At 36.5% G+C, this 12905-nt stretch overlaps 1 protein-coding gene across 4 annotated transcripts in view; it reads right to left on the bottom strand.

Moving 5' to 3' along the window:
- Window positions 1-12905, bottom strand: part of ERCC6L2 (ERCC excision repair 6 like 2) — a 142659-nt gene that overhangs the window by 98181 nt on the left and 31573 nt on the right. For all 4 annotated transcript variants that reach the window (XM_049894851.1, XM_049894848.1, XM_049894852.1 and 1 more), the window contains 4 exons: window positions 9092-9253; window positions 8333-8540; window positions 2552-2692; window positions 166-279 (listed from right to left, as the gene is read on the bottom strand). In XM_049894851.1, the coding sequence (XP_049750808.1) occupies window positions 166-279; window positions 2552-2692; window positions 8333-8540; window positions 9092-9253 (625 nt within the window). The remainder of the gene's footprint in view (window positions 1-165; window positions 280-2551; window positions 2693-8332; window positions 8541-9091; window positions 9254-12905) is intronic.

Below are 12905 nucleotides of genomic sequence, written 5' to 3'. Positions count from 1 at the left end.
TATTTTGTTGTTAGGTGCCACTGAGTCGATTTTAACTTATAGTGGTTAGCAGCTGAGTGTTTAACCATTTTCACCACCAGGGCTCCTTTAGGAGAAATTTTATACCAAATATGAAACATTTACATCAAATAACATCACAAAGAAATAAAAAAAGCCAACTCAAACCTGCTGTTCAGAGGTGCTCGCAGCCTGAAGTAGAGCGACATGGTTAGCTACTTTCTGAAGGACGGCAAGGTAACTGAAATATAAGGTTTTCACTGTTTCACCTTGTGAATTGGTCTGCAATCAGAAAAATACAAGAAATAAAAACAAGTACACCCTCTCCTTACTTATCAACGTGGTTAGGTTTCAAAGACCAGGTTGTTATGGGAAATTGGTGTTATGGGAAAATGGAGGATGATCACATCTGATCACAAAATGGAGGATAACTATATCATTACATAACTGCCAAGTTACATCATTACATAACTGCCAAATTACCTCATTACGTAGCTGCCAAACCACTGAGAATCAGGGCCCAGCCAAGCTGACACATAACCTTAGCCATCGAGGCTGGCATTACTCTCGTCTCGTACCTTAGCATTTGTTACTGCCAGGTATACATTGTTAACGTATAAAATAGTCAGATAGTAGATTTTTTACTTTTGTTGTAAATGCGAAATGTCAGATAATGAGACACTCAGTAAATGAGAAGGTGTAAAGGATTAACACAGATATGTAACTGCTTACATCACAAAATATATCGCAATAATATTTATTCTGAGAAAAAGACAGTTAACCGCTTATACAAAATTTTCAAGAATTGCTAATGTGGAATCATACTTTTGGTCAATTATACTACAGTGATTTTTTAATTAAAAAGAAAAGAGAAAGTCCCCATTCCAGAAAGCCCTTATGCTCATGGTACAAAGTGATAGAAATGCTACAGTTAAGAGGTCCCTAATAATACAGCTCTCTGGTGCATGGACAGTATCACAGCGATTCCTTTACTCTCTCCTCCCATCTATGCTGCAAGGCTGCCTAGGAAATGGGGCTATTACAAGAAAGTGAAGTGGTTAAAGGCAGCAAAATAAATCAGCGATGGAACAGATGTCAGTCTAGATATTTACTCAGGGCCCCTCTCTACACATAGATATGTGACAGATAATATGATACTAAAACCAAGGTAAAAAAAGAGCAGGAAAAAGAGATAAAAAGTAAAAAAGCACAACTGAATATGCTTCTAAATAAAAGTAAAATATACTTTCTCTATTCTACCGATCCACAATTTATATTAAATTCACAGTTACCAAATATCAGAATATCTTAAGCCTACCAAAGAGTAAGTTAGTTTTAATATATTGTTACACTCTTTCACTCATTCCCCACATTCAATTAGATAATTCTATTTCATTAACCTCCTGTATGCCTCTCCAATCTGTTGTCTCCTTTCAAAACTCTCACATTTCAGATACTGTCAATCTTCTCAAATGCATTCTCCTACACACAGGATTGGACTCGAACGTACCAATGACGATGAAGATGGCGCAGGACTGGCAACATTCCGTCCTATTATACATAAGGTTGCCGTGAACCAGAGCTGACTCAATGGCAACTAATAACACCAGCAGGCATGGGATTGAGATCTTTTAAAGTACATATTTAATCTCCTCCCTTCCCTACTCAAAAAACTTCAACAACTTCTGCCCATCACTTTCAAAATAATACCTCTGCCCCTTGGTAAGCCCCACATATATGTCCACCTTTTCTCTCAATCCTCACCTCCCTCATCCTACTCATTTTAACTCCTCCAGTTGTAGGAAGGCTTGTTATGGATTGAATTGTGCACCCCACCAAAATACATGTTAGGCTCCTAACCCTTACTCCTGTAGTTGAAATTTAATGTAATATAAAGTAATCACACTCCACAATGCGATCTAATATAATGCAATCGGTCAATCAGTTGAGGTCCTACCAGTATAGAGTGGATCCTAAAGCTAATCACTTTTAATTTATAAAAAGAGCAGAATGGACACAGAGGTGCGAACAAAATGGGGAAGACAGATGCCATGTGAGGATTGTCCTCTACAAGCCAAGGAAGGCCCGGGGCTACCAACAAGGAAGGAATTGACATCACCAAGACCCGCATTTGGACTTTCAGCCCCCAGGACTGTGAGAAAAGAAATTTCTATTCTTTAAAGCCAAAAAAAAAAAAAAAGTACATTGGTTTGCTATCAACAGATAATGAGAAACTTCCTGAAAATGAAGTAAAATTTCAAGACGAAAGTAGTATACTTCCAAAGACAAGTTGAAAGGGAGGACATAAAATTGAAATCTACTTTCAAAAATAAGTATTTGAAAGGATATTTGAATACTGTATTTCATATGCAATTGCTATCTAATGTCTTAAAATATTTTTGAAAACTATTACTTTTTTTTTTTTTTTTACAGCTTCCAAAGTTAAAGACCTATCAGAGGAAAAGTTATTTCATTTGCGACTTACTCTTACAATAGCATAGAGTACTACGTAACTAAAAGCAAGAGAGTGAAGACATCGTACTGTGATGCTTGCCTTATAACAACAATTTCTCCTTTTTCGGCCACTGTTGCAGGTACAAGGCTCAGAAGACCGGAGTATCAAAGTTATATCTTCTGTTTCTAACACTGTTTGATAGACAGCTTTCTGGAAATCTGTCAGAGAACAATACACCATCTGTCAAGATAAAACACAAGGAAATTATTAGTATCTTTTTTTAGCAATAATAATCACCATGCACATTAGATTTTATAGATTATAACAGTGAAAACTGCTCATTAACTAATTTTCTTCCCTCTAGTTACACTGTTATGACAATTTCTCCTTATTCTCTTATATTACTGGCCTCCCAACCCCCTCTATACAAATTATAACTTCACTTTCAAATAAACCTCATTGAGTTCACTCATTTTTTATTTAAAAGGAATCAAAATATGAAAAGCAAATGTGATTTCCTTATATATTTCTTGATATATTGTTGGTCTTTTCAAGGCTCCATATTAGCCCATCAGGCAAATAAGCGATTAAAATTTACGTCAAACAAAAAACATGATAAGGAAAAATTCTGAAAGATTTCAGAACAATGGAATGGACAATACTTACTGAAATACTTGGAAATAGAAAAAAAGGAAACAAACAAAAAAAACTTTTGATAATATTGAAAACTGAAGAGAGCATTTATGTTTAATACCTTAGCAGAAACTCCTAAGATTAGTAAAGATAAGAATTAACTAAATTCAGACTAAAGCAATTACAAATTACTATTTTGTACCCAGGTTTAAGAAAATAGGATAAAACAATGCCACTAGGGCTTTGAGAATTCCCATTCATTGCAATGTAATCCATAATTTGTTATAATCCCTACAGTCGAATGCCTTTGCATAGTCAATAAAACACGGATAAACATCTTTCTGGTATTCTCTGATTTCAGTCAAGATCCATCTGACATCAGCAATGATATCCCTTGTTCCACACCCTCTTCTGAATCTGGCTTCAATTTCCGGAAGTTTCCTGTTGATGTACTGCTACAACTACTTTTGAATGATCTTCAGCAAAATTTTACTAGTGTTTGATATTAATGATATTGTTCGATGATTTCTGCATTCTTTTAGATCACCTGTCTTTGGAATGGGTACAAATATGGATCTCTTCCAGTCAGCTGGCCAGGTAACTGTCTTCCAAATTTATTGGCATAGATGAGTGAGCACCTCCAGCCCTGCATCCGTTAGCTGAAACATCTCAATTGGTATTCTGTCACTTCCTGGAGCCTTGTTTTTCATCAATGCATTTAGTACAGCTTGGACCTCCTTCTGCAGTACCATCAGTTCCTGATCATATGCTACCTCCTGAAATGGTTGAATGTCGGCCAATTCTTTTTGGTATAGTGACTCTGTGTATTCCCTCCATCTTCTTTTGATGCTTCCTGCATTGTTTAACATTTTTCCCGTAGAATTCTTTAATATTGCAACTTGAGGCTTGAATTTTTTTCTTCAGTTCTTTCAACTTGAGAAATGCCGAAGGTGTTCTTCCCTTTCAGTTTTCTATCTCCAGGCCTTTGCACATTTCATTCTATTACTTTACTGTGTCTTCTTGAGCCACGCTTTAAAATTTTCTGTTCACCTTTCTCACTTCATCATTTCTTCGTTTCACTTTAGTTACTCTACGTTCAAGAGCAAGTTTCAGAGATTCTTCTGACATCCATTTTGGGCTTGTTTTTCTTTCCTGTCTCTTTAAAGACCTCTTGCTTTCTTCATGTATGATGTTCTTGCTGCCATTTTACAACTCATCTGGTCTTCGGTCATTAGTGTTCAATCAATCAAATCTATTCTTGAGATGGTGTCTAAATTTAGGTGGGATATACTCAAGGTCATACTTTGGCTCTCGTGGACTTGTTCTAATTTTCTTCAACTTCAACTTGAACTTGCATATGAACAACTGATGGTCTGTTCCACAGTTGGCCCCTGGCCTTGTTACGTCAGATGATATTGAGATTTTCCATGTCTCTTTCCACAGATGTAGTCAATTTGATTCCTTTGTATTCCACCTGGCAAAGTACACGTGTATAGCCGCCATTTAAGCTGTTGAAAAAACGTATTTTCAATGAAGAAGTCCTTGATCTTGCAAAATTCTATCATACTATCTCTGGCTTCTTTTCTATCACCAAGGACGTATTTTCCAAGGACCAATCCTTTTTCTTTGTTCCCAGCATTTCAGTAGCATAGTAGACCATACGATTGCCTGATTCAAAATGGCAAATACCAGTCCATTTCAGCTCACTAATGCCTAGAATACTGATCTTTATGCATTCCATTTCATTTTTGATGACTTCCAATTCTCCTAGATTCGTACACTCCACGTTCCAATTATTAATGGATGTTTGCAGCTGTTTCTTCTCATTTTGAGTCACACCACATCAGCAAATGAAGGTCCCAAAAGCTTGACTCCATCCATGTCTTTAAGGTGGACTCTACGTTGAGGAGACAGCTTTTCCCCAGTCATCTCTCGAGTGTCTTCCAACCTAAGGGGCTCACCTTCCAGCACCATATCAGAAAATGCTCTGCTGCTACTCATAAGGCTTTCACTGGCCAATTTTCTTCAGAAGCAGACTTCCAGGTCCTTCTTCCAAGTCGAAGAATGGGAATTCCGAAACACTTAACTGTGTTCATGAGGAACCTGTGCTCAGACCAAGAGGCAGTCATTCGAACAGAACAAGGGGATACTGCATGTTTTAAAGTCAAGAAAGGTGTGCATCAGGGCTGTATCTTTCACCATAGCTATTCAATCTGTATGTCGAGCAAATAATCCAAGAAGCTCAGCTATATGAAGAACATGGTATCAGGACTGGAGGAAGACTCGTTAACAATCTGCAATATGCAGATGACACAACCTTGCTTGCTGAAAGTGAAGAGGACTCCAAGCACTTAGTGATGAAGCCTTCAATACAGATTACACCTCAACATAAAGAAAACAAAAATCCTCACAACTGGACCAATAAGCAACATCACGATAAGTGGAAAAAAGATTGAAGTTGTCAAGGATTTCATATTACTTGATCCACAATCAACACCCATGGAAGCAGTAGTCAGGAAATCAAATGACACACTGCACTGGGCAAATCTGCTGCAAAATACCTTTAAAGTGTTAAAAAGCAAAGATGTCACTTTAGGACTAAGGTGTGCCTGGCCCAAGATATGGTGCTTTCAATCACCTCATATGCATATGAAAGCTGGACAATGAATAAGGAAGATGAAAGAAGTAATGATGCCTTTGAATTTCGGTATTGGCAAAGATCATTGAATATACCATGGAGTGCTAGAAGAATGAACAAAGCTGTCTTGGAAGAAGTACAGCCAGAATGCCCCTTAGAAGTAAGGATGGCGAGACTTCCTCTCACATACTTTGGACATGTTATCAGGATATCTGGATAAGGACATCATGCTTTGCAAGGCAGAGGGTCAGCGCAAAGAGGAAGACCCTGAACAAGATGGACTGGCACTGTGGCTAGAACAATGGGCTCAAGCCTAACAATGACTGTGAGGATGGCTCAGTACCAGGCAGTGTTTTCATCTGTTGTACACAGTGTTGCTATGAGTCAGAATCAACTTGATGGCACCTAACAACAACAAGGTTACGGAGGAAGGAGCCCCATTAGCACTCGGTGCTAACAAAAATGGTGGTTCAAACCCATCCACTGGCCCCCAGGAGAAAGATGTGGCAGTCAGCGTCCATAAAGATTTACAGCCTTGGAAACCCTATGGAACAGTTCTACTCTGCCCTATACGGTTGCTATGAGTCAGAATCAACTCAGTGGCAATAGGTTAGGATAGGTTAAGGTTATGGGAGGTTCAATTTACTCTGTATTTCTAGTAGCACCAGAAATTCATAAATCCTTCTAGATACAGCTGTATGTAACTAGGGTCCTAAAACTAAATATACCTATAATTGGACTTTGAGGAATGTGAACAAGGGAGGGAACCCTCTATTTATATGTGTTATATCTTTAAATCACTATAATAGAACAGTATTGCAATAAAAGATGACAAATACACGTGTCTGAACAAGAGTCCTGGGTGGTGCAAATGGTTAAGTGCTTAATTACTATCCAAAAGGTTGGTGGTTTGAACCCATTCAGAGGTACCTTGGAAGAAAGAGCTAGAGATCTACCTCCATAAGGTCACAGCCTTGAAAACCCTATGGAGTGAAGTTCTACTCTAACACATGGGGTTGCCATGAGTTGGAATCGTCTTGAAGGAAACTGGTTTGGTTTGGTTTTGGCTTATATAAAACAGTGTTAGATAAAGTATATATAAAATATTAGGAACATCTTGACCCTAACCTTAAATATAAAAGCACATCTAAGAAGAATTAAAAGAGAACTTAGAAGATTATAGTCCATGATTAAAGTGTGGAGGGTATTTTGAGTTGCTGTTTTTAAAAAAACATTAACATTTACTAAACACTTCTGTGTCTTGCATTTCACAACAACCACGTGAGGCAGGCATCATTACCATCATTCCCACTTAACAGATGAGGAAACCAGCGTTTGAGAGACTCAGCAAATTGCTCAAGTTTACAAAACTCTTAAGCAGTGGAGCCAGGATTCCAGGCTATAATATTTACAATTTATAACATGCACAACTTTTTTGTCATATATTTACTGTTTTGTTGTTCCTACTAGATTGTTGTTGTTAGTTGCTATTGAGTCGATTCCAACCGATGACAACCCCATGTGTGCAGAGTAGAACTGTTCCACAGGGTTTTCAAGGTTGCGACCTTTGGGAAGCAGATCGCCAGGCCTGTCTTCCAAGGGCCTCTGGGTGGGTTCAAACTGCCAACTTTTCAGGTAGTAGTCGAGCACTTAACAATTTGTGCCACTCAGGTACTCTCCTACTAGGTAGAGAGACAACTAAAAAATATACACAAAATTACGTAAAACATTTTTAAAAGTGAGGTTCATAAACTATTCCAATTCAGTAATAATATTTGCTTTAGATAAATATCAAAAATCAAATGCTGTATCAATTTCTCCCACTTGCATATCAGTATCATTTTTTCCATTCAAATATACTTTTTAAAGTAATAATCAACTGAATATCCTAAGACTGAGGGCATGTGATAGAATTGCCCTTATTTAGGACCACATTAATTAGGTTCAGTTCACAGTGATTTATAGAAACTTTATTCTATTGCCTGAACTAGAAGAATGACAAGATTAGAAACTATCAAAGAGGACCACAATATTAAAAAAAAAAATCCTCTGAAGGTCAACAACTCAAATATTCTTGAATAATTAACACAATCTAATTGTCCTACAAATTCTTAAAATTAGGTCATTCATGTAACAGCATGTAATAGCATGTAACAGCAAATAGCATTCTATAAGAAACAAACCTTTAGGGAAAAAAACTCTTAGCCACCTAGGTCCTGTAGGTACCAATGGATGTACTGGGTGGTGGTCAGTGGACAGTGTGGGAAGAACAAAGTGTGAACGGAAAACACAGTAGGGAGAAAAGCTCTTCCTTCTTCACTGAGGAAGAATTTTATCAAAAACTTTCCTGTGCTAAAACAAGAAAAATGAGATGAGCTGAATGTGTACTAACAAGAAACCTGTTGTTTATCATTAGCAAGGAAGGTTAGCAAGGAAAGCAACTGGCTCAATTCATATTTTCTACAGTCTACATGTAACAGTTTTTTTTTCCTCCCCACTTGGAATAAAAAGCAAAAAAAAAAAAAAATACTACAGGAAATATTTTCCTCTTAAAATAAAAAAAAAGAACATGACAAGAAATTAATAGTATACACAAACGTAGTTCTTACCCGGTCTTCCTTCTTAGGCAACTGATCCTTGATAAGAGTCTTGGTACGCCTGAGAAACCAACCAGACATCTTTTTTGCCAATCTGCGCATGGCCTTTCGGCCAGTAGCTAGTTCCCTTTTCGTTGCTGTGTGTCTTTGACCGTGTTCTACTGGGTCAGAAAACTGCTTCTTGAAGTGGCTCCTGCTACCTAAAAGTCCTGGCACAGCCCTTTATAAATGCAAGGAGAAAATGTTAGGACTTTACTAACCCATTATCTAAATTTACTAAATTATCTGAAAAGAAAAACATCAACTTCTTTTTGCTTTTAAGGAATATACTAAGTCACTTGTTTACTGATGACAGCAATAACAAAAGCCAAGAAAACAGAATGTTTTTTATGACAGTTTTAGTTTATAACAATAAGAAAATGATGGATTTGGTAAATTAGCTTGAGTATTTACTTGGGGAACTAAAACTAATACATAAAGATAGGCTTTAAATTATCATATCAACACAGAGAAACATTAAAGTTGGAAATCAAATCGAGATTCACAAAAAGGTGGTAAGGTGCACAATGAGCAATATAACACACAAAAATAAAGGAGATGGCCATAAGCTGAGGTTTTCATGGGACTCTACCTGGGATAGCATGTTTGGGATCAAATACTTCTGTAAATAGACAAATAATTGGTTTAATCAGATACTAATAATTAGCAAACAAGGTAACATTAAACTATAGAAGTATTAGGTAATTTTCCGCCAAAACTGTTTTCGCTTACCAATCCATCACACACCACAGTTCCTTCATGTTGTTTTGAAGAATGGTCCCAGTGAGGCCAATGCGGACATTACATTTTAAAGCCTTCATAACTTCTGTTACTCTAGCCGTTGGATTCTTGATTCTATGAGCTTCATCCACAATCACAGCTGACCATTCCAAACTACGAAATGAGAAAAAAAGGGGGGAAAGGGCTGAGAAAACTTCTCTCTCTTAGTCTACATAATTTGTAGAGAATAGCTGTCTCTACCAAGGTTCTAGATATTTTTCCCTCTTTACTCTGGTGATTTCATTGGATCCTCACTTCATTAGTTAAATGGCCACAGGTTTGGACCTCCATGAAATTAAAAGGTATGAAGACAAAAAGGCCAGTGGTGGAATGAGAAAACTCATTTAAACACCACTAAAATGATAATAAAAGAAAAAAAAAAAAAAACCAAGTAACAAATCAGAAAATATAAAATCAAAGAAGTAAAATCTGCAACTCTAAATTAGAATGAAAAAACATTAATATAAACTCACGATTTTAAAAAAGTATATTACATAGCTCTGTTCCCCAAAAAGGTTAGACTCAATTGTTACTCTAATATTAAGGAGCACCCACAGTGCTCCATGCACCAAAAGGAACCAAGGGCCAAAGGAAAAATGGTTGATTTCAGGCACAGAGCAGGGGAAATACAAGACGAACCAAAACACACAGATGTACCCAAAGACAAACAGAGGCATGTCCAAAAGACAAAGAAACCAGACTACTTAGAAATATAAAAGCCCAAGAGTTCTGTGCAAAAAAAAGTTTATTTAGATCCTTCCCTCACACCATACACAAAAATTAACTCAAAACAGGTTATAAACCTAAATATAAGAACTAAAACTATGACATTTATAAAAGAAAACAGAAAAAAACCTTTGTGACTGAGGGTAGGCATAAATTTCTTAGATATGGTACCAAAAGCAAGGTCAACAAAAGAAAAAAAAGTGATAAACTGGACTTCATCAAAGTTAAAAACATTTGCTCTTTAAAAGATACCACTAATAAATGAAAAGACAAGCTACATACTGGTGAAAACGTTTGCAAATAATATATCTGATAAAGGGCTTGTATACAGACTATATAAAGAATTCTTACAACTTAATACAGTTTATAACAACACAATATTTTAAATGAACAAAAAATTTTAATAAACATTTCACCAAATAAGATATATGAATGGCAAATAATCACATGGAAAAATGCTCAGCTTCATTAGTCATTAGGGGAATGCAAGTTACCACTACATAACCAACAGAATGGCTATAATAAAAAAGATTGACAATATCAAGTGTTGACAAGGATATGGAGAAACTGGAACCCTCATAAACCACTCTTGGAAAGGTACAGATACTTTCTAAGACAGTTTTGCATTTTCTTAAAAAGTTAATCATATACTTAACGTACAACTCAGCAATTCCATTCTAAGTGTCTACCCAAGAGAAATGAAAACATAAGTCTACACAAAGCTAGGTACATTAATGTTCATAGCAACACTATTCATAGTAGCCAAAATCTGAAAAGAATCCAAGTGTCCATCAATTGGTAAATGGAAAAACAAAACCTAGTATATCCACATAACAGAATACTGTCCAGTAATAAAAAGGGACGAACCAGTGAAACATGCTACAACACAGGATGAACCTCAAAAACATGTTAAGTGAAAGAAGCCAGAGACAAAAGACTACATATTGCCTGATTCCATGTATATGAAATTTCAAAAACAGGCAAATCTAGAGAGACAGAAAGTAAATAAGTGTGTCTGCCTGGGGCTGGGGTGGCAGCAGGAACTGACAGTAAGTGGAAGTTTCTGAGATGAAGGAAATGTTCTAAAACTGATCGTGGCGACGAGCACACAACTTTATAAACTCACTGAAAACCATTCCACACTTATAATGGGTACATTGTACCTCAATAATCCATGATTCTATGATACTCAAAAAAGAAAGAGAAAGGGGGAGAGAAATTTTGCCATCATTAGAGATGACCATTATATCAATCTCTTACTCTGAAAACTGGTAACTGAAGCGCACGAATCAAGCATTTACCTTTCTTTTTTAGTTGAAAATGTAGTTCATTCCTAGGTAATGAGAGAAATTTTTTCTTTGCAGGAGAACATCAGTTAATAAATGTAGAAGGAAAGAGAATATCAGAAAACCATTATTTTGCAATACCCAATAAAATAATTGATTCCAGCAAGAATAACTTGTGTATGTTAGTATGACTAAGTAAAAGTATTGAAGGACCAGGATACTCAAATGCAGGCAAAGTAAGCACCCCACAGATTACCAGCTAATTGTAAAGGAAAAACACATTTTTATAATGGACCAATCTGATGGGCCCCTTCTTAACCTGTGGGACAAACTTGGCATCATTTAATAGTGGAACAACCTAGCATTAGTATCTCCTAAAGATGATACAATTTGAAGCTTACAGCATCACTTATATTCTTTTCAAAAATGTTTAACCTGAATCTAATTAACCCTTTAGACCCAAATCTGCCTCATAGAAATACAGACATTAAGAGGAACATACAATCCTCTGAGAAAGCGATCAGACAAATTTAGTATTTGAGACATCGAGGGCAGTGGTGGTTCAGTAGTAGAATTTTTACACAATTCCCAGACAACACACCTCAAACATAACCATTACCCACTGTTAGCGGAGGCTTGTGTGTTGCTATGAAGAGAGACTAGGAAGAAAGGCCTGGCAATCTACTTCCAAAAATCAGCCAATGAAAATCCTGTGAATCACAATAGTCCATATTCTTTTGTGCATGGGGTTGCTATGAGGTCGGAGTTCACTCCATGGCAGCTAACAACAACAAAAGACAACTGGCCCAGTCTCCTCAAAAAGTCATATAATGAAAAAAAAAGGGGGGAGGGAACGTTCTAGATTAGAAGAGACTAGAGAGACTTATTAACTAAATTTATCATCTGAACTTTTATTGAATCCTGGTTTGCAAACATCAGATATTAAAGATAGGTTTGGGATAATTAAGGAAATTCTAATTATTGTTAAATCTCTTAGGTGTGGCAAGGACAATGTGGTATAAGAAAAAATACCATTCGCTTTAGGAGATGTTCGCTAAATTATCCGGGAGTAAAGCTGTCATATTACATGCAACCTCCTGACATTACTCAACACCACCACTGTGTGTATGCACATACAGGCATAGACAAACACATGTATACACATATCTATTAACTTATATTTTGCCAAAATTTGAAAATATTTACACACAATTGTTGAATGTTGGTGGTAAATACATACACATATGCTCATGTACCACCCTTTTGACTTGGTTTGATAATTTTATTAACTTTGAAATATGTCAGAAGCCCTTAAGAACAAAAAGAAAGGAAAAAGCCACAAAATTTAAGAAGCTAGAAAGAAGATGAACAAGATGACTTACAAAAGCAAAGAAAGCAGCACCTGGTGCCATTAGTGGGAAAAGCCAAAAAGCAATATGATTTTTATGTTTTTAGCTCTTAAAAGGCTAGGAATTGGTAGCATCAGAGAAGTCTGGAAACTGGAGTTATGTCAATGTTCAACAGCTTGTTTAAGAAGTTGTCGGACTTCCTAAATACCAATTCTCACTCCATAAAACCACCCAGCCAGGTCACCCTAAGTGATCAAGGGGCAATACGGCAAAATCTTCATTCTCCTTAAGAAGAAATAAGCAGATGATACCAAAAACTAAAGAAAAATTTTTAAGTTGCAACATAAACATGTTCTTCAGTGATGTCGAGGTCAAGACTGGATTTGGAGGTGGTTATCTGAACAA

Source organism: Elephas maximus, chromosome 9 (genome assembly GCF_024166365.1).
Source record: "Elephas maximus indicus isolate mEleMax1 chromosome 9, mEleMax1 primary haplotype, whole genome shotgun sequence".
In the NCBI taxonomy this organism is placed as follows: Eukaryota; Metazoa; Chordata; class Mammalia; order Proboscidea; family Elephantidae; genus Elephas; species Elephas maximus.
Note: the sequence above shows the minus strand (reverse complement) of the source record. Positions and strands in the feature narration are given on the sequence as shown.